Source organism: Mustela erminea, chromosome X (assembly GCF_009829155.1).
Source record: "Mustela erminea isolate mMusErm1 chromosome X, mMusErm1.Pri, whole genome shotgun sequence".
Lineage (NCBI taxonomy): Eukaryota > Metazoa > Chordata > Mammalia > Carnivora > Mustelidae > Mustela > Mustela erminea.
Window position 1 is genome coordinate 47,110,466 of NC_045635.1, and position 22,310 is coordinate 47,132,775.

Genomic DNA, 22,310 nt, shown 5'->3' on the forward strand with positions numbered 1-22,310 from the left:
TATCCTAAAGGCCACTCCTCAATTCTGATGATACACACTCTCTCACTTGGCCACTTATGCACCCAGGCATTTGCCCTCTCTATCCATTTAGCATAGCACAGTGGTTAATTGTGTGGGCCAGGAAGTCAGACTTCCTGGGTTCAAATCCTAGCTCTGCCATTCATTAGCTTGCATAAGTTGTGTAACTGCTCTGTATTTAAGTCTTCTCATCTGTATATACTGATAGTAATAGGACCTAAGTCCATTGGTAACTGAGATAATTAAATGATTGAATGTAAGTAAAACATAGCAGACTACAGATTAAGTAGTCTATAAATGTTATTTATTCACCCACTCAGTTCAGGCAGCAAAGGCGTGCTGAGTACTTGGGGTGTAGAAAACACCAAAGTACAAAAATACATACAACTCATTGCCTGTTGGCCCAGTTTCCAAATCACTAGATACATGGTTGCTGAGTTGCTGGCCTCAGCTTCTGAACTGGAGCTGGGCTCTGGTGAAGAACGGGTTCCAGCTGCAACCTAACTGAAGTTCAGGGATGCCTCTGAAAGCAGCCTTAGGCTGCTGGGGCACAGAAAGGGTTTCCTGCTGCCAAGAGCCTTCATGGCCACAGCCTCAGGTCCTTCGGGCAGGAGGAGCTCTAGCTCTTGTGTCCCTCTGGTGGCCAGCTGCTGGGGAGTCTGGATGTGAGAAACTTTCCATTTTCTAAATACGAAAACCGAAGCTTGTGGTAGAGGAGTGGAGACTTGCCCAGTGTCACAGAGCTACTGAGTCTTGGGGTTTTCCGGCTGAAGTAGGACTTGAAGGATCCCCAAGCAGGATGCCCATCTTTAAGATGGAAAAACTGAGGTCCAGCTAGTGGTTCTCTGATGAGGGGAGAACAATTTTCCCAGTGGGCATTTGGAACTGTGCATAGTCATTTTGGTAGTTACAGTGAAGGGGGCAGGGTGAGGTACAGGTTTGCTACTAATATTTTAGTACCCAGGGACCAGGGAAGCCAAACATCCAAAGTGGAAACAGTACCCTATTTTGAGGAATAACAAGCTGGGGAAGAACCAAGTGTAAGAGCCAGGCTCCTGGTTTTTCCACATGGTCGTGTCTCTTGGTAAACATGGGTCAGTACCTCCACAGACTCCTGTCTCTCCATCGGGAGCACTGGGATTTCTCTGTCCTTCTCATCCTCCTCCTCGTCATCCTCCTCTTCCAGGTCGCTATCAACTTCCTGGGAGCCGGGCCGGTGGGAGTCAGCCAAAGCAACAGGGACACTGGCCAGGGCAGGGGTCCCAGGGCACAGGCTGTGGCTGGGGGGCCCATCATCACTGACAAAGCAGGTCTCCTCACTGTTGGATGGCGAGCTGATGCTGTCAATGCCGCTGTCCCGGTTGGGCACCTTCTCGCCATCCCGGGGGCCGGGAGCCAACAGGAACAGGCAGCGGGAGGCCTCACCCTCGGGAAGCTGGGGCACAGGTGGCTGCGGGGGTGGCTGTGGCAACACGGCTGGCTCTATGGGACCTGGGCTGGGGCCAGGGGCTGGCCTATCCGAGGCAACAATCACAGGCTCTCTGAGGTGGGTGGTGGACACACATGGAGGCAGGGTATGAGCTTGATTGAGAGTCCTGTTTTATAGCTGTCCTTCCTGCCCCAGGCCCACCCTCACTCCCACAGGGTACCCCTGCGAACCGGACTCACCTTTCAAATTTTTCAATCAGTGAGGATACCGCTGCAGAACTGGGGCTGGCCTCAACCCTGGGGGCCAGGCCCTTGGCCACTCGGGGGTCTGCAGGCAGTGGGCGTGATGGTGGAGGGGGAATGGGCTCAGGTTGGGGGGGCATCCGGGGCATCTGCAGGTAGCTGGGCTTTGGGGGGACTGGAGAAATGGACAGGGGAGAGAGGGGAGATCTCAATGAGCTGAGTTTAGAGGTGGCTGTCATAGTTAGGTCACGAGGCCCTCCACAAACCCCCAGCCTGCACAGTTGCTCAAGGCAGCTACAGAGCAAGCCTGAGGCAAAATGGCAGTGTGTGTGTGCATCAGCCCCAGGCCACAGCCCTCTGCTGCTAGACCATGGTGCTTCCTATCCTTCTAACAAGGATTCTCCTCTGCCACTGGTCAAGCTTTCCCCTCCGCTATTCCCTCTCCCGGGCCATTTCTCCTCCCCTCGCTGGAACCACTTACCTTGTGGCTTTGGGCCTGGTGTCCGCTTTAGCGGTGAAGGACGCTGGTTGGGGCTTTCAGTGGGGGGGCCTGGGTCTGAGCGAAGCCGCTGGGGACCTTCTGGATGAGGTTCAAGGCTCTGGCCAGGGTCAAGGGACAAACTTTTAACCAGGATTCGGTTTCCTTGGTGCAGCCCTGCAGAAAAGGAGAACCTGGGTATGAAACAATTGATGTTACCCCAAAGGGGCCAGGGGAGCTGTATGTCTTAGCAGGTACTGGGGTACTGGGTTTCCCTTAGCCCCTTTCCAGGGCATACTGCCTTTCTGGAAAGCCCCTACCATAGCCCTCAGATGGGAAGCCAGGCCCAGGGCTGTGGCTGGCTGTTTTCATCAATAGACAAGAGTTCTTTGTGATTTGTACATTGATTCCTTGTATGTCGGCAGGCATTGTTATTAGGATGTTAACCAGGCTAGGGGTGGGTGCGAGAACCCTACAGTTTGTGTACATGTTTGTAGCCCTTGTTTATATAGCCACAGTGGGCATGCTGAGCCTAAGCCCTTCTTCACCCTTTTTTTTTAAGGTCCCGAGGACACCTGGCCTTCCTTGTCTGCTATTTCATACAGCTGAGTGTGCTCAAAAATGACAAAATTCTATTTCATGAGCGAAAGTTTTGCTCCTTAAAAGCCCAGCCTCTCACTAACCTGTATGACCCTCCTTTACTTCCACACCCACATACAACCACACACCCAGCACCCAGAGTTCAGGTCACAGGAATGGCTTTAAAATGGCAGGCAACAAATGCAGAAAATGGGAGGCCCTTTTGCGCTGTCCCTCTTCCCTCACTGTGGGTGCCCTAAGTCCTCCTCTGTCTTTGGTTCTAGGAGAGAGGACAGTTGCCTTTGGGAGAGAAGATTCCATCCGGAAGACAGTGAGGGACGCTCCAGGATGACATGTGCCAAAGGGAAAGAGTGTGGGGCTCAGGTGGGCCTGGCTGGGCAGGTAGCTGTGACTGAGTAGTCAGTGTGGGGGTGGGCACAAAGCAGAGAGGGCAAACCCTGCAGGCGGGCTGAGGAGCTAGATGATCATCCTGTGGGCAGAAGGAAGTCATGAAAGGCCATGGCTGAAAGGCCACAGCATAGGGAAGAACGCAGGCAAACAGGTGTGAGGACAAGAGAGTAAGTGGCGGCCAAGAGCTCTCAGAGCTCCCACCCACATGTGGTGTTGGTTTTGCGGGGCCCCAGCCACACAGTCTCTCACTGCCACAGGATCTGTTACCCCGTGTTACAGAGTCTCACACTGACCAGTCACAAAAGGGTCCATGCGGTTACTGAGCCACATGGTGTTATTTAGACTGTTTCAGTCAACTGCAGGGCCACACAAACTCCAATACCCAATCACATGCCGTCATGCTCCTGAAAGCCTGGTCACACACAGTCCCCAAGACCCACAGTCACCAACTCATATTTTCACACAGCTCCACAGTATCACATACACGGGCCAACCCGGTCATGCACACTCACAAAGACAGTCACACAGTGGCAAGCCTATCATTTTATGCAGTTTCATATGATAATTTCCCAACCATTTACTGTCATATATACTCCTCAAAGCTGGTGACACCGAGTCACAAAGATATACAGAGTCATTTACACTGTATCTCACAATTGCAGGGCAACAGTGTGTCATGCACACCGTAATATGGTGTTACAGGTTCACACACCTGCAAGTGGTTTGCGCAGTTACGAGGACTAGAGCCACGCAGGTTCATTATACCATGTCAGATAGGACCTCACACAGTGGGATGACATCACAAAGTCATACACCGCCATGTATCCAGAAACGTAGACACACGATCACAGACATATGGCCTAATTTACTCCTGTGTTATACTCATGAAACAAACGTCCAAGGTGGCCTTGGGTCTTAGGGGCTCAGACATACATGCACACCTGACATTTGCCTACTGGTCTAAATGGTCATGGTGTCACAGGTGCCCTCCATTGCAAAAACATACAGGTATAACATGCAGACGCCCTATGGGGTTGCATGGGCAAAGTCATCCTCATCATCATCATCACAGGGAATTTTAGGTCTTACAGTCCTGAAGGGAAAGAATATCCCAACCCACACTGTTCCAGCAGCTTCCCTGGGTCTCTGGCCTCACTCTGGCCCCAATCCAGCCAGGCAGGCCCCAGGGGAGTTGGGTCATGGTCCCCTCCCAGTCCTGAAGGAACATGGTGGCCCAGCCCCCAGGCCAAGCCTCGTTCATACCACCCTTTACCTTGCTTCGGGTGCAGTTTCCTCACTTCCTTTCCCACCTGGGCAGGCAGGGCCCTGACTGGGAGGGAGGACATGCTTCTCTCAGTTCAGCTTACCCTGCCCTGCTCAGCACATTCTGGCCTGGTCCTGCCCTACCATCCCCCTGGGTGTGGGTTGAAGAGGATGAATCACTTAGAGGGTGGCACATGAGGAGACTCAGTCTGAGAGACACATGGCCAGAGAAGGTGGGAGACGGAGTAGCTGATGGTGCCAGAGATCCAGCAGGCAAAGCCAGGCACCCTACTGCGCAGAGCTCCCCACTCCGAGATACAGGCACAGGTGCCAGGGTCTCAGGTGCCCCTTGTCTGCCTCCTTAGGGCTCCACCTCACCCTGTCTCCACACCTCAAAGCAGGCAGTCCTCCTGGGTGAGCCTACCCAATCTGTACAGAGCAGCTGGGGGGCCCCTGGCTGGGCTTTTCTCTCTTCATGCCACTACTTGTTCTGGGGATAGGGTGACCATACCATTCTTTATGGCCCTGCTCTGGCCTACCTCCTACTCCTTTTCCCCCCACCTCACCTGGGAGCCCACCAGGGGGCCTGCTCTCCTTTCTTTTTGCCCCCTTGTGGGCAACCCTGCATAGCGGAAGGCTGGATAAGGTTCAAATATTCTGGGACACTCTGCATTCCCAGGAGAGAGGGGCAGGGACTGTGAGCTCAGGATCAGATGAGGAGATGAAGGCAGAGAAGGGGCAGTGGCTTGCCCAAGGTCACATGGCAAGTCCACAGCCGAGCTTCAGCAGGTGGGTCCTGCCCTGGACTCCTTTCTTAACCCTGCCCCTCAAGGATAAGCTGGAAAAGAGGGGAAGTAGGAAAGGCAGTGTCGTACCCCAGTGCTTAAGAAAGTCATGAGCTGCAGTGTGGCTAGTGAACTAGTACAATACCTCTACGCCCACCGACTGGGAGATGACATCAGTGTTCCAGCTCAGGAACCGAGGCCTGGCCAAGAACAGTGGAGGCTCTGCTGAAGGAAGAAGGTTCAAGATCCCCCCCTCTCCAGTGTTGGTGCTCCTCATGCCTGTCCCTCTGCCTCCATTTCCTTGTCTCCTCCTATGGGTTCCCTCAGTGGCCCCCTTGTCCCCAGCTCTTGCTCCTGCCACATGGGTGGAGGGACCTCCAGCTCGGGGCATGACACGTATCTGAATGAGAGCCTTTTGTGACTTCCCACAGCCCATGGGGAGGATAGGAACTTCTCAGCTAGGCCTCCATGGCACCTCACGATCCTGTGAACTCTCTGCTTTCCCTAGGCTTAGCTCAGATTCCCCAGGCATTTCTGAGCCCTACTCTGAACCTAGCAGACTCACTGCTAGAAGATGGGAAAATCCCATCTCTGCTCCTAGGGAGCTCCCAAGGGAGACCGTCTCCCTTCCTGAAGACCACAGCCTTTCCCACTACCCTGTCCCATCCCCTCCTGGCTAGGTCCTGCATTGGTTTTCTCCAGCCCATTTTTTATAGTTGACAGTCCACAGCATTCTCTTTCATCCACGTACACTTGCGCCCCTGACAGAGTCCTCTACCAGCACTGCCCCCTCCACTACTGGGTTTACCAGAGTCCCCAGGGCCCATTAGAACAGAGGCCACAAAGGGCCGCACCCCACAGAGAGAAAGTTATACCACCCAACCTTATGATACTTTCGTGAAAATCTACCCAGCCACACATTGACAATGCACAGCCCTCAAAGACCTCGTGAGAGCCGCAGAGTCGTTCACATGTCCCTATGGAACATGCTTGGCACTTTATGCTCGCCCACAACCATGGCTGCCATTCTGGTATCTCTTTTCATTGACCTGAAGCACACCCTGGGCACCCCAGGAGTGCCAGGGCACTGTCCCAGCTCTTTTGTGGGGGTGGGGGTGTGCAGTCCCAGCAAGTCTTCAGCAAGCACAAGGTAATTTTGATCTTAGCCCTCAAGGAGCTCCCAATCTCAAAGACAAGAGACTCTCATTCAGGAAAAAAAAGTTAAGTGAGGCTCAGGAAGTGCAAGGCGGGGGAGGGAGGTGGGGGACAGCCTGTTGGGACAGGGGAAGCTCAGGGGAGGGAGAGGCCCCAGGGCCAGGGCAACCAGATAAAGTATAGAATGCCCAGTTAAATTTTAATTTCAGATCAGCAATGAATAATTTCTTAGGATAACCATGTCTCATGCTTACTTACACTAAAAATGTATTATGCCATACTAAAATATTGTTTGTTAAATGTGTGAAATTCAAATCTATCTGTACTTTATTTGAGCAAATTTTAGCAACCTCAGTCAAGGAGGGCTTAGAGTCAATGAAGCAAAGCCAAGCCTCTGAGGCGGCACCTGGCAACCAGGGCCCCCTAGTCTCTCGTCCAGTTAAGCCTCAGGCAAGCTGTGGTCTCTACCCAATTTCCCTGCAATGGGCACCCAAGTGCTCATGACAGTGATATTATTTCAGGGATAACCTTGAATCTGGTCTTATTTATTAAGAAAAAGCAAGGATGATCATTTAGAACCTGTGATAAACTATCCCAAAGAGGGGTGGCATGACTGTGCTCACTGACCAGATTGTGTGTGTTCAGGTGTTGTGGCACCTTTTTAGTAAGAGCTGGTTCAGGGGTGGCTGGATGGCTGAGTTGGTCAGGCGTCCGACTCTTGATTTTGGCTCCAGTCATGACCTCAGGGTTGTGAGGTCATGACTGCACTGGGCGTGGAAACTGCTTGAGGTTCTCTCTTCCTCTCCTTTTGCCTCCCCCACTTTCTCCTTTTCTTATTGTTTTTTTAAAAAAAGGAAGAGCTGGTTGGGAGCCATAGAGACCCAGGTTAAATCCCAACACCCTCACTTACTAGTTGTGTGACCCTGGGCAAGCCTCTCTATCTATCTGAACCTCAGTTTCCTTATTCGGAAAACTAGATAGTAATCACAGTCCCCTAATTTTGGGGAGTCCATGAAACAAAGAAGGGAAAGAGCACAGTGTCTCCCACCCACACAGCAATGTGAGTGAAACTTGAAAGCCAACAGAACCACATATCCGCGAAGACATGAAACTATGCACACAGGTACATAAACTCTCAGGCTGCAGGCTGCAACCTAACACAAAGCTATTGACTCACCAAGAAACACAAGCAAACCCAGCCAGAGAGGGAACACAGAATCCAGCCCCACTCTCCTCGACAGCTCCTCAGATCAGGGCAAGATTCCTACTAGAGGAGGCATGGCAAAGAAAAGACAATGGTACCCCATCCCGAAATTCAAACTCCACTGAAAACACAAATCATACGAAACTGTAAAATAAATGTTCAGAAGTATAATGGAGTTTTGAATCTTTCCATGACAACTTACTGTTACTGAAATGATAAAATCATTCCAAAAATTGTTTCTGATTCCTGCATGCCCCTACTTGGCAGGTGCCCTGAGCACCTGCTTTGGGGCTCCTGGCAAAGCAGGTCTGTCCTCAAGCGGTTGGAACATAAAGACTCCTGCATTTGCCCATTTCCACTGGAATGACCCAGCCTCTCCCTCACCTCTTTCTGTAATTTAAGCTCCCAGCATCCCCTTTGCCTGGTCAGCAATACCCCCTCTCCCATCTCCTAGTTGTAGCCTTGGCTTCATCTCAAGTTAGCTAATAGGGCCTCAGACTGGACCTCAGTCATTAACTCCATGGTGACCTGGGGAGTTGCTTCACAGCTCTGGACCCCAATTTCCCCATCTGCAAAATGGGGGAGAATATGTGTGTGCTTCTCATTTTGAGGACCTATTATGATGCTAGAATGGGCAGAAGCTGGGCCCAGTGCTCATGCCTCCAGACCCCCCACTGCATGCTTCTCCCCACAGCCCCCAGATCTCTGTCTCTCCAGGCTAAGAGGTAGGCCCCAGGGACAGTTGGAATTCCTGGGGGGGGGGGTGGGTGGGGGGGGTGTAAAAAGGGAACAGAGGGAGTGGAGAAGAAAGAACAACAGCAAGTAAGAAAGTGCCTTTTGGAAAGCCAGCTCTGATGGGGGGTAGGGGAGTCCTTCAGTTTGAGAAAAAAGCAGGGGATAAAGCCATAGCTGCTCACTTTTCCCACCTTCCCCTTGAATGGGAGGTCCAGCCCTGCTGCCCTACACCTTTGCAGCCAGAGTGGCCCAGGACTTGCTTGGCCTCACAGATGTTCTCTCTGAAAGTTCAAACACAAAGCTCTGTCAAGTGAGAGATGTGCCGGGAGAGCTGTCTACGGGAACCCTTTGGGTAGATCTGAAAGTTCCTTCCTTTAAGTGGACTGGTATTCTGAACATAAGGACTCTGCCGAAAAACAGAGGCACCTTCTGCAGGGTGAAGGCACTTTTGGAAAGTAGGAGCCACTTCCAAGAGTTTCCTAGAGTCTTCCTGCAAAATACAGAAACTTTCAACAAAATGGAGGTCTTTTTGATAAAAAGAATGCCCCTTCTGTAAATGGAAGAAATTTCTACAAAGTGGAGGAGACTTCTTCAAAATGGAGGGACATTCTATAAAGCGAGGAGAGTTCTACAAAGACCTTTTGGTAAAACGGATGACCTGTCTGAAGGACTTTCTTGCGAACATTACTCTTCTGTAAAATGGAGGAAGTCTTTTGTAGAGTGAGGCCCCCTCTGTAAAGTGCAGGATGTTTCCGTAAAATGTGTACCCTCATGTAAAGTGAGGACCTTCCTGTAAAATGGAACAGTATCAGGCATTAGGGAATGATAGAGACTGGGGTAAATTGGAGACCGCATGCCTCACTTGAAGCACGGATAATAGCTCCTCCCTTCTACCTAATTGTCACTTTGCAGACACAGGGCCCTGTGTTTTCAGATCTTCTGATATTTCCAGAGAATCAGAAATCCAGAACTTTATGTGAAATCCCCTAATTTTGAAAACAGTGAGTAGGCCAATTATTTGTGAGTCAAATTCAGCTTGGGGACCACCACTTTGGGGTATCTGAATTAGATGGTCCTTAAGGCCCCTTCCACCTCTGTTGTTTACCTCCTGCCCTATCTGACATGCTCTGGCCTTTAGGTGGCAGCCTTGGCAGCCCCTTCTTCCACCGTCTGCTAGGGCCCAATCTTTTCTGAGCCAGAGCAGGCTCATGCAATACTTGTCAGCAGTTCCCTGAACTGGAATCCTTTTGTTCTGCTTGGTCCAATTTGCACTTTGCCCTGAGCAAGATGCCTGAAGAGAGCAGGGGATTTCAAGAACCTTCAAAACTCTCTGGAACTGACAGTGTTCACTTTTTAGTGGAGGGTATAAAGTATGGGGGTTCAACTGTTTGTTAAGCACCTACTCAGCATCAGGCTTCGTATCAATACTGTATGGCATCCTCCTAACAACCCTGAAAACTATTAGTTCCATTTTATAGGCAAGAAAAGCAAGACACAGAGAAGCAAAATAGCTTGTCTGTGGATACACAGTTAGAGCTGGGACGGGATCCCAAGCATGTCTGTGTCCAGAGTCATAGAGCACATCCTCAGCCAATGTTTGCTGAGTTGGTAAAGAAATCACATTTTGAGGTGGGGGGAGTGGGGATGACTTGCTAAAGGAGGTGGTTTTTGAGTTCACGGTCCTGTAGGCAATGGAAAAAATTGAGCAAAGGTGTGAGTAGTAGGTGGGAAGGTGAGGAGCATGTTTGAGGGCACAATGAACACAGTCCTGCGTTTGTAAAAATGTTCCCAAACAGGAGGAAGGGAGCAGGAAGGGCCAAAAGACAGGCAGTCACGCCTGCACCCCCCCACATGAACCACAACCACAACCAAGATTCAGAATTCTTAGGGGGCATACAGAGACAGACATTGGCACTGAAACACACACACACACAAATGTATGCATAAGACCTACATACAGAAACCCACGTGCAGAAACATCTAGAAACTCTCAGGGGCTTAGACAGAACCAAGCTGACACACAAGCAGGCAAATAGGAACATACAACAAATACAGACCCAAAGATACACATAGACACACACAAATATATACAGACACACACTCAAACATACAGACGGACGTATAGAAATAAGAACATTAAGATACACACAAAACAGACCCTTGGGGACAAAGATAGCCAGGCACATGTGCACACATGCACGTGTACACACACACACACACACACACACACACACACACACACACACACACGCCGCAGCCACATGGGAGCACAGGCAGCCCATCCCTCTTCCAGTTGCTGAATTGCTGCAAGGGCCTGGCCACCTCCTCCCTGTGTCTCTGGATCTGAGGCCAGAGAAGGATGGGGGTGGTTGCTCCACCCCCAGGAGGGGCTGGGGACTTCAGAGGACGGGAAGGGAAGGGAGTGGAGCTGCAGCTGGGAGAAATGGGGCAGTAATTACCCAGTGCTGGGGCTGCCACGCTGGCTGGGATTTCCCTTCCTGTGAGGACAAAGCCACTAGGGGATCACCCCTCTGGTCGCTGCTGTGTGTGACCCCCAGGACCCCAAGATTGAGCCATCTCACTTCCCCTCTCACCAGAAGCCTGGTCAAATTTGAGAGTTAGTAACACGAAGGCATCATGAGGGAAAAAGGCAGAGAGAGAGAGAGAGAGAGAGAGAGAGAGGCACTGAAACCAAGACAAGGAGGGAGAAGACCAGAAGGAAGACTGAGAAGACTGCTGAGAGCCGACAACTAGAGAGGGAAACCGTAAGGGTGAGGGCAAGTCAGAAGGGAGACAGGGACAGTGAGGGATGCAGGCTTAGAGAGGCAAGCGGGAAGAAACAAAAAGGGCAGACCAGGGCCATTTGTCAAACACAGCATGTGTCATGCTGAGTGCTATGGGGTTTCTGTTACCTGTGGCAAATTCTTAAGACAACGCTAAGAGGTGGGCATGATAACCCCATTTTACAGATGTTAAAACTGAGGCTCAGGGAGGTGATGAGACTTGCTCAAGGTCACATGAAGCTAGAAAGTGGTGGAGCTGGGTCTGGGCTGGGGTGGAGGGAGCCTCTCACCACTGCCTGACCCTGCCAGAGATTCATGACCCAAAGATCCCTGAAGGAATTCTCTGGAGAACAGAAGCAGTCTGTGAGGCCTGAAGACTGGAGCCCCTAAGAGACGTGCAGTAAGAGAGACCCACACCTTCCCTGCCCCACTTCCTGCTGCCCCTGGGGCTGTGTCAACACCTGGAATGCATTAGGCAGGGAGGCCCTGCCTAGGGTAACTGGGAAGATGCTAAGGCAGAGGAGCAGGGAAGGTGAAGGTGAAGGCAGAGGTAGTGGTGTGGACAGCTGCTGTGCTTCTAGCAGGCCCAAGGAGAAGGGCTGCTATGCCAGCTGCAGCTCCCTGGGGCTACCCTTGCCAGTCCCGCCTTTCCTTTCTACAGGTACCTTCCCTCTGTGACTTAACCCCTTCTGTGCCTGGGCTATAGGAAAGCACCACAGAGGGCTGAAAGCTGCCAGCACTGGGAAAAGCCTCCCATTCCCTGTGGGCCTCAGCCACACACCTGTGCCCTCACCCTCCTGCCTTTAACTCTGGGGCCGAGGGGGGCACAGCACATGCCAGCTAGGCACTGCCACCTGGATACCCCATCCCCTGTCTTCAGGCTCACTCAGCCTCTTGGCGTCCCAAGCCACATCCAGCCCCCAGTGGCTCCTCCTCCTGCCTTCCCCATCCCAAGAGTGGCACATCCATTCCTGCAGTACCCCAAGCCAGAGGCTGGGCTTTCTCCATGTCTCCTCCCTCTCCCTCAACTCACACATCCAGGCCAGACCCCAAGCCCTAGCAGACCTGACTTTCTTAGCTTTAGAATCCATAAGCTTTTCCCCACTCTCCAGCTTCCTAACTGGTTTCCCTGCCATCCTCTCTGCAAGGCATTCTCCACACCACAACCAGCTTCACAAACAGTCTGCTTTAATTCCTGCGGCCCTGTGAAGGGCTCTCATTTGCCTCCCGGGTGAACTCCAACCTCTTGAGCTTGGGGACAAGTAAGGCCCAGCTTAAGAACACTTCCCCGCCCCCACCCTCCAGCCACAATGGTTTCTTGTCTGTTCCTCGAAAGTGCTCTCTTCCGCCTGGGGCTCTGACACACGTTGTTCCCATGGCCTGAATGGCTTTTCCGCTTTGCCTTACCTCTGGACTCCCATTTATCTCTGGAGTCTCAACTCAAGTGTTCTCTTTTCCCTGCTTACCCCCCCTCATATGTTCCTGCAGCGTCTGTGCTTAGAATTACTTGTCATGTAGATCTTCTCTGCTAGGAAGAAGCTCTGTGAGCCCAAGGATTATGCTTGTCTTGTTGCACACCAAGCACCTTGCATGGGGCCAAGCACAGAGTCCATCTTCAGGAAATGTTTGTTCACTTTCCCTTATCTGCCAAATATTTATTACCAATGTTATATGCCAGACAAATGAGATGATCAGGTCCCAGGGTTATAAATGGGGAAACTAAGGTCCTGAGAAAGGAGGTCCGGGGGGCACAGTGCACCAGTGGCAGAGCCAGGAGCCCTGAGGCTTGTTCAGCTACTGTCCTCCATCCTTGTCTTCAGCTCTGTGTCGGTTTTGAAGCACATTTTGGAGATGTGGTGCCTTCCAAGTCCAAGGAACCGGTATTAGAGCCCCGAGAGGCTGGACTTAGTGCTCCAAAGATGTCTGCTCTCTCCAGAGGAGGGAACATAACTCTGCTGGGCTGGCCAATGGCAGACTGTGCTTCCTGCCCTCATTCCAGACAGGTCCTAGCCCCAGCCAGCCAGGATCTGGCGAGCTCCACATCTCCCTAAGGCATTTAGCTAACTGGCCCCCAGAAAGCCATGGTTGGAGTCTGTCTTAGATACAGCTGCCACTCACCTTTGAGGAGGCAGGTAGCTCCAGCCAGGCCATCCTACAGGAACAGAGGCACCTGAAAGGGCCGAGAAATGGGGATGCCAACCACCTGCACCTTGGAAGCTTCAATTCCTTTAGTTCTGTCTGGGGAAGTCCTTTCCCCAGCTATCCAGAGTCTTTTTATTTTGTTGTGTTTCTTTGGAAGGCCCCGGCTGACTGAACCAAATCTGGGTCTTTTCCCAGACACTCCCTCAGAATCTCAAATGGCTGCTCTCCAAAAATCCCCAGCAGAGCCCACCCCTGCCTCCTGTCATGAGCCCCCTCTTCTTTCCATGAGCAAGCTCCTTCTGTGACCTCTCGGGATGCCCTCAAAAGGGAGAACATCAAGAGAGCCACAGGAATTTACTTTGCCCATGTCTGATTTGTGTTTCAGGAGTATTGCATCAGTTTTTTGCAACAGCCACTAGCCTGGGTATCTGTGAAATGGGTCTCAGCTTTACACAAATGTGCTTTAAAACACTGCCCTCCCTCCCCAAGGCATTTCTAAGGTAAAGTTTGGGCACATGACGAATGACCCACCTGAATGTGACTCTGCTGACCTCAATATCTGTGTCTTCAGGGATGGGACTGGCCCCCAGAACCTTGCACACTTCTCCCCATGAGCTATTTTGTGATCCACGGTATTCATTGGTGGTGAGAATTCCCAAACACCTCTGGCCCAGTCCTCTCTCTTTTGAGCTTTCCAACCTTACACCCAGACGCCTGCTGGCCACTTCCACGTGGATGTCCCCCAAGGCTTTCACACTCAATATCCTCCCTCAAACCTGCTCTTTCTCTTGCAGGTAGATGGCCCCAAACCCATCCACTGGTCACTGTAGCTGGTTTCAGACAACAAACCAAACTCATCTTGGACTTCTTCCTTGGTCTCTACATCCAAGCTACCACCAAGGCCTGTCCGTGTTAGCCCTGAAATGTCTCTCAGATCTTATCGTCCTTACCTATTGCCATTACTCTAACTCAAGCTACGATCACCTGTCACCAGGATGACTATGATCCCCACCTGCCTGTCTCCCTGCTCCCAATCCTGCATCCCTATCATCCACTCTCCACTTGTACCTATGGGGATCTCCCAAACACCCACATCTGAGCCCATCATTCCCCTGCTTAATAAACCCTTCCATAGTTCCCCTTGGCCCTCAGGATAAAGTTCCTTTCCTAGCCTTATCCCTTACTCCTCTCAATACACTCCCAGTTCCCAGCATGCCCCAAGCCTCAGTACCCTTGCTCCCACTGAGATTCTTACCTGATCTGCCCTCCATGTTCCTCTTAGCTCTACAAACCTTGCTGACACCCTTTAGAGCCCTCGCTTTGGGCCAGGCCCTGTGGTGGGTGCTGCTGATGCCAGGGCTTCTCCTGCCCAGAGTCCCAGAACTGCAACTGCTTTCCAACTTGAAATGCCAAATGGCAGCCACTCACTAGAGTTAGGCATAGATGGTAAACTGAGGCAGCTGGTGTTTGTGCATATGTGAGTGAGGGGTTGACTCATTCCCTTTAGCTTAGATCCCCTGCCTTCCTTTGGGGTTGGGAGGAAAGGAGGTAGGCCCACATAAGGTCCTAAGGAAAGGGCCTCAGAAGGGAGGCCTATACATCTTCCTGGCTCTAATCATGTTGATTCACCATAGGACCATGAATAAGCTGCCTCTCTGAGCCTCCACTACCCCAGCTAAAAATCAGTTCCCACTCTAGGCTGTGCATCAGAATCACCTGGGAAGCTTTAAAAATAGATTCTTGGATTGCAACTCCAAGATTCTGGAGCTCTGAGGTGGAGTCTGGGAATCACATTTATTTTTTCAGAGTCAAGGGGGGATTCTGATGTTCACCCGGTTTGGGAAACCCAGAACTAGATGGTGTCCAGGGCCCTTTCTGGCTCCCATTCTAACTCTTGGAGTCTCTGATGATGTACTAGGCTCCAAATTAGAGGGGAGTCAGCCCTATTGCTGCCCCCCTCAATTGCCTTAGTTCTCCCACTGCCCATGAACAGACTCTTACATTAGATGCAACTATTTTGACTGAGACAGGCCCCAAGCTACCCCCACCTAGCATCCAGAAGGATATTCTAGGCCTCAAAACTGAGGAATAGGGTAGGGTTTCCCCCAAATCTCTATGAGCAAACCTAGGCTGGGGGCTCCATTCTGACTCTCTGAAAGCCCTCTCTGGCATCTTTCCAGGTTTAAATAACCTGGAAAATTGGTGTAAAAACAATTGCCCTCTCCCCCTAGCAGAAATCAGGTAAAGAGAAAGTACTTTGAAGAAATTGAAGGTTTTTCACATGGATAAGATATAACTACAGTGGACCCTTGAACAACATAGTATGAACTGCACAGGCCCACTTATATGTGGATTTTTTTCAATATAGTATAGTACCATAAATATATTTCTTCTTATGATTTTTTTCTTTTTTTAAGGTTTATTTATTTATTTTAAAGACACACAGAGAAGGGGAGAGTGTGTGTGCAAGTCAGAGGAGGGCCAGAGGGAGAGAGAGAATCCCAAGCAGACTCTGCACTGAGCACAGAGCCCAATGTGGGGCTCAATCTCACCACCCTGAGATCATGACCTGAGCTAAAATCAAGAGTCAGATGCTTAACCGACTGAGCCTACCCAGGCGCCCCTTCTCTTCCTTATGATTTCTTGATAACATTTTCTTTTCTCTAGCTTACTTTAAGAATTAAGTATATAGTACATATAGAAAATGATTTGTTATTTTACTGTTTATGTTATTGGTAAGGATTCTGGTCAAAGGTAGGCTATTAGGTAGTTATGTTTTTGGGAGTCAAAAGTTATACACAGATTTTTGACTGTGCAAGTAGGGGCATGGGGGCTCATTACCCTAACTCCCCCATTGTTCAAACATCAACTGTATTATTTTTAAGCACCCCCCCCACCAGGTTCGGCCACTGGTCCCTAAGGGTGGTGATTCAATACAAGCCTCAGCAGTCTGAGGGAGGAAGTCGGCAGGCACACAGAAATCTTAGCATGTGGACTAAAATGTTTCAACCCTTTAATTGAGAGAACTCTCTCTCTTTCTGTCTGTCTGTTTCTCTTTCTCTCTCTCACACACAGATACACACCCTACAACCACCAACCCTGCCCTCTTTGGGCCAATTATAGGCGAGTTCTGTGGAGAGAGAAGCAAGTCACTTGTGCCTAAACCTGGGCCAGCTGGGCAGTGGGGGAGGCAGGCCTCTCACACCCCATGCTGCTGTGAATCACATGGCCCAGCGCCTGCTTTGCCAGGGCCTGAGTAATTCCTCCGCCTCCTCTTCAGAAGGTTTTCCCCTTATTTAAAAAAAAAAATTAATTTTATTCTGCAGGCTTCTCACCAGTATCTCATAGACTCCTCAAGGCATTCTCTAGATGAGGAAATCAAGGCTCAGAGAAGGGAAGTCACTCAACCTGGGTCACACAGTGAGTCAGCTAGGAATGGTTGGTTGGGAAGCCAGGTCCTTCCCTAACACTCTTCTTACTCCTAATCCCCATTTGGAGAATCTATCTATCTATCTATCCATCTATCATCTATCTATATCAGCCATTTATATTTATATATAAAAGACAGCCACCAATTACAGACACAGGGACTTGATTGCCAAAAAGAATCCTGGAAACTTTGTTTTGCTCTTTTGGGGAGGAAGGGAGTAGTTCCGGATGGGTATTGTGATTGGTAATTTGTCAGGTTTGGTGGAGTGGGAAGACAACTCGGAATCACCACTGTGAGGTGGGAGCAGTGGCAGTATCAATCAGAGGCTAGAGACCAAGGGTCAAGACACCACCCAGTTACTGACTCAGACCAAGAGCATCTGGAGGGCGGGAATTCTGCTGTCCTTCTCTTAGACAATAGTTACTGAGGGCCTACTATGTGTTCCCTTCATATCTGTTCAGGCATGTGTCCAGTGAGGATTTATTAAGCACCTACTATATGCTAGGCACTGCTCTACTCACTGGGGGGACACAAGACTGAACAAAACAGATATAATCCCCTTGCCCTCAAAGAGTTCACATTCTAGTGGAGAAAGATGGGCAGTAAGCAAGTGGACACATACAATAAGATAATTTCAGACTGTACTAAGGGCAAGGATGGAAGCTGTGACGGAGACTCACAAGTGTCCTCCCCTCCCCCCGCACCAAAGTGGTCAGGGAAGGTCTCTTGGAGGAGGTGACATCTGAGCTGAGACCTGAAAGATGAGGAATAAGCCAGGTAGGGCACAGGGGAAGAGCTGCCAGGCAGAGGGAAAAGCAGATGCAAAGACCCTGAGGCGGGAGTCATTGTGGCATGTTTTGGGACTTGAAAGAAGGTGCTACAGTAGGGCAGGCAAGTAGCCTGCTCCACACAGTGTCTGTCAAGCGGTGTTTGGAAAGCCAGCAGGAGCAACATGCAGGGCAGGGTGTTAAAGGCCTCTTGTCAACTGGATATCTCCAGCCTACACTGAGGGAGCCCCTGGAAACTCCCAGAGGTTCCAAGACTAGCCCAAGGTCACAAAAGCAGTAAGGGGTACATCTTGCCAGTGCTTTATGTTTCATTTACTGCTAACTGTGCTGGACCACAGTCCCTATGGAGCTTGGGGATGTGAGCCCTGTGTGTTGGGGGTGGGGGTCCCAGGGGCTCAACAGCTCTGTCAGTGTTGCCCAGTGGAAGGCAGACCAGAAATACACTGCTCTTTCTCTGTGGCTCCTGGGCCCAGGTCCACATGGGATGTACCCAGATGGGGGTGGCCCTGCTGGACGCCTCAGACACTCAAGTCTGTGCAGTGCAAATGCGTCTCCAGGCAGTAGTCTGTAGCCCCAGCCCGACCTAGAGTGGCTCCACCTCTGCAAATTCAAGTTCAAGCATCCTGATTTCTTTTCACAACCATCCTTGCAGCCCCACCCATCTACAGCCCTACTACAACTGGCTGCTGCCCCCAACCCCCTCTGCTCTCTCCCTACCTATCAGCCTTTCCAGCCCTCTCCTCCCGCTTGATCCCCAAGGTTCACCTCCTCCACCTATCTTGTTCATCAGCACCTTCTACTCCCTTCTTCCCTTGTCCTCCTGCCACACACACCCTGGCAAAACCCCAACCTTGGATCAATCCACCATCCCTCTTTTTTTTTTTTTTCCACTCATACTCCAGAGCTGCTGAACAGTAGAGGAGAAAATCACATAAGCAGAAGGCTTGGCATTAATTTCATGGTCTCCAGCCTCAGTTTGGGGAAAGAGAAAGACCACAGATTTTGGACTCAAATACATCTGGTTTTGAATCCTGGCTCTATTCTAGCTGTGGGACCTTGGGCAAGTTACTCAACTTCTCTGGGCTTCGGTTTCCTACCCTACAAAATAGGGCTAATGGTACTTCACAGGAGGTTCCAGAAGATGAAATGAGAGCCCATATAAAGCACCCAGTCCAGTGCCTGGCACAATGTAGGCGCTTAGCAAATGGGAGACTCCTTTTCTCCTATTTTCCCAAACTCCGTTCCCCCTACCAAATTCCCCTTACTGCCTTGCAATTCTGACCGTTTTTCGTTGAGTGCTCCCTCTCCCATTAGTCTCAGCAGATAGATAAGAAGGGGGTGGGGAGGATTGAGGGGGCAAAGGGACAGAGAGAGGGGACCGCGGACAGAGGCAGAAAGGACTGGACGGAAGAGGAGCGAGGGAAGGGGGTGGGGGTTGAGAAGACTCGAAGGGCCAGGGTGAGCGGGCCGGCTCCGAGGCGGGGCTTAAAGGGCCCGAGAACAAGAACCTGCTCCCAGTACCAGGCCCATGGCTCGGGCTCCCATGCTCTCTCGATCACTCACCAGGCCGGGGCTGTGAGCCCTCCAGGTGGTAGGAGAAGCGCAGGGCCCGGTGGTGCTGTGGACTGGGGCCGCAGGGTAAGACCCGGGGGCCTGGAGCAGCGCCCAGGCTGGCGTCTGAGGGTCCGGCACACTGGGGATCCAGGGGGCCGCCGAGAGCGGAGCCTGAGCCCCTAAGCACCGGCAGTCCGGGCTCGGAGGCTCCAGGATCCGTGTCGACACAGACCGGAGGAGCGGCGCCGGGGGCGTTCGTGGTTGGGTGTTCGGTCTCAGAAGGCCCGGCGCCCCCCTGGGCTCGGTGGCCATGCATGGTCCGGGCCTGGGCGCGGGGCCCGGGCTCCCCGCTTGGCTCCAGCTCCTGGGGCGGAGGCGCGGGCGGAGGAGGCCCGGCGCCCGGCGGAGCAACGGCCTCAGGCTCGGGGGGCGGGGCTGCGGGCTCAGCCCCACTGCGGAGATTCAAGCCCCCGGCCCGGGCCCGGGCCAGCAGCTGTGGCAGCAGTGGCAGTACCAGCAGCAGCCGCGGCCACCGCCGCTGCCGTGCCAGGCATCGCCGGCCCGGGCCCTGCGCAGGGATTGGGCTCGGCGGGGCCCGGGGCCCGCTGAGGAGCGCTGTCTATGCGGCAGCGGCTGGGTGAGGTCGGGGGGCTGCGCTCGGCGCGGGCTCTCTCTTAAGAGGCAAGCCACTTCCGTGGCTCCGGGGCGAGCGGTCGGTCTGTTCGGTGTGCGGGGTCTCTTTCTCCCCAAATGGGAATCGATCTGGGCTCTTCTGACTGGTCGGAAAGGGTTCTTCCTCCCGCCGCAGCGGAGGCTGGCGGGCGGAGGGGAGGGGAAGGGAGGGCAGGGCAGGGGAGGGAGGGAGGAGAGGATGGCGCTGGCTGGGGGCGCGCGTGTGCGTCGCGCGCTTGGGCTGCGGGGCTCGCCCTCAGCCAATCCCTCTGGACGATGCTTCAGCCGCGGGGGCAGGGTAACAGCTTCGGCCTAGGTCTCCACGGCGGCGGGCAGGAAGGAGACGGAGAAGGGGGATGGGGAGGCGGGAGCCTTCGGTGAGGCAGCCGCAGCCACAGCGGCGCTGGGACCCAGTTACCCCAGCCCCGCCCCCTCGCCCGGGATTCGCTCCTGGCTCCGCCCCCTAACTCGGACCCGCCTCGCTTCTCCCTGTGACCGCCCTCAAAGGTCCGCCTCCCCCTAAACATTCCCCTCAGCTTTCGTTCCCCATCCGTCCGTGGTCCCACACAGGCTAGTCTCTGGGCTCAAACCCCTGATCTGTCTTTCTGTTCTTTTCTCAGGTCTTCCTCTGTCTGCTCGTCCTTCAGTCTCTTTACCAGAAACCTTTCCACAGGTTCCAGAATCTCCCTAGTGGTTGGCTCATAGAGGACTTGTCTTTGATACACTTCACTCCGCTCAGACCAGACCTTATGGTCCTTAATTTGGCTACTCTTTAGCCAAAAGCCTCAGTTCTCAGAATTGTTGCATCTGCCTGGCAGTATCCCAACCTTGGATCAGTCCGACTGTCCGCTTTTTCCATGCCTGTGCAAAGGCAGCTAAACACTGCTGGAGAAAACTATTCAGTCTCACAGATTCGTGCCACTATAGACTCATGGTCCCCAGCATCTACGAGGTCCTCAGTACTGATCTACAGCTCTACTGTGTCCCTTGGCTGCTCTTCCGCACCATGCTCCACAGTGGCCCTTTCAAACTTCCCTTCTCCTCAAACCCACAGCTTTTCCATTTGCCCCCAAGCCTCAGCAGATGACCCGACCTCCTATTTCACAGAGTAAACAGAAGTCACTGAAAGTAAATTCTGGACTTCTTGCTGTCAAACCTACAGAGTCCTTGCTTCTTCCCATCATCATCTAAACATATTCATGTTGGTCTCTTCCATCGGAAAACATGTAAACAATTGCTGGAAATTCTTCCTCTCCAACCACCACCTTATCCTCTCCATAAGCTTCTCAAAAGACTTGCCTACACTTAACTCTCTTCATTTTCCCACTTCCCACTTATCTTTCAACCCACTCCAATCTGCCTCCACTACTTGCCTAATAGTGCTCTCTCATCAAGGTCTGCCACAGCCTACCTCACAAAATCTAATACAATCTTTTCAGAGGTTATCCTACTTGACTTCTTGGTAGTATCTGGTACTTGTGACCACTCCTTCCTCCTTAAACCACTTCCATGACACCACACTCACATTTTTCTTCTACTGCCTTGTTCAAATTCCTCTTTATTTTCCAGGCTCCTCTTTGTCCAACCCTTAAATTGTAGTGCTCCTTGGGATTTGGCCTGAGCTCTCTTCTCTCCTCTCTCTGTGCTCTTTCCTTCAATTATTGCATTTGCTCCTGTGGCTTCAATTATCATCTCTTTGCTGATGACTCCCAAACTGATACCTCAATTCCAGATATTTCTCCTGACTGACACATTCAACTGGTTATTAGACAGCTCTATCTGAGCACTCCAGAAACACCTAAAACCTCAGTTTTTTGTCACCTCAAGGCATCCTCCTCCCAACCTGTTTGTCTTTCTTTGTATATTACTTTTGTGAATGACTCTAGTCAAAGCAGAAACCTGAGTTATACCCCTGACTCTTCTCTCTCCTCCACCCCCGTGCAATCACCAAATCTTGTCATTTTTACTTCCCAAATATCTTCCAGATTTATTTATGCAGTCTCTTCATCTCTGCTGACACAACCCTAGTCAGCACCATGTCTAAACTGCAATACTGTCATGGTCTCCCCATTTCAGTCTTGCTCCCTGGAATCCTTTCTCTACACTGTAGGCAGTGTGATCTTTTCAAAAGGTAAACCAACTCCTATCACTGTCATGTTTAGAAACCTTCAATGATTCCCCACTGGCTCAAAAGGAAGCCTACCTTCTTCAACAAGGAAGATTAAGCCACACCCTTGATGATTTATTTGATGCCTGCCTACCTCTCCAGACTTCATTCTGAAGGCTAAGTTGAAAGTCTTTGACCATTCTTTAGTCTTTCTAGCCTCTGAGTCTTTGTATATGCTGTTGCTTCTGTATAAAACCCCACATTTCCCCAATTCTACTTTATTTGTTCTTCAGATCTCTGCTCATTTGATGAATGTCCTTTTGAGCATATACCATGGGCAATGATGAAATAGTAACTTTTTTGTAGATAATTCACATCTCTCAAATGCTAAAATACCCTACATTGAAAAGTTTTAAATTTGGGATTGAGGTGGTATGATTTAAAAGAAGTACTCTGGCTGCTGTGGATTGGATTGGAGGTGGGCAAGATTAGAAACCTACTGCAGTCAGAGATAATAGCAAGTGGACTAACGTGG

General features: G+C 51.4%; 2 protein-coding genes across 2 annotated transcripts in view; one reads left to right on the top strand and one right to left on the bottom strand.

Moving 5' to 3' along the window:
- Positions 1 to 20,089, bottom strand: part of FGD1 (FYVE, RhoGEF and PH domain containing 1) — a 41,680-nt gene extending 21,591 nt beyond the window's left edge. Inside the window, exons 1-4 of the mRNA XM_032331823.1 lie at positions 19,006 to 20,089; positions 2,171 to 2,344; positions 1,687 to 1,864; positions 1,121 to 1,559 (exon numbers count right to left, since the gene is read on the bottom strand). Coding sequence (XP_032187714.1) covers positions 1,121 to 1,559; positions 1,687 to 1,864; positions 2,171 to 2,344; positions 19,006 to 19,312 — 1,098 coding nt within the window. The 5' untranslated portion in view covers positions 19,313 to 20,089. The remainder of the gene's footprint in view (positions 1 to 1,120; positions 1,560 to 1,686; positions 1,865 to 2,170; positions 2,345 to 19,005) is intronic.
- GNL3L (G protein nucleolar 3 like) overlaps positions 18,981 to 22,310 on the top strand; it is a 59,400-nt gene continuing 56,070 nt past the window's right edge. Inside the window, exon 1 of the mRNA XM_032331825.1 lies at positions 18,981 to 19,080. The gene's annotated coding sequence lies outside the window, so the exon portion shown is untranslated. The remainder of the gene's footprint in view (positions 19,081 to 22,310) is intronic.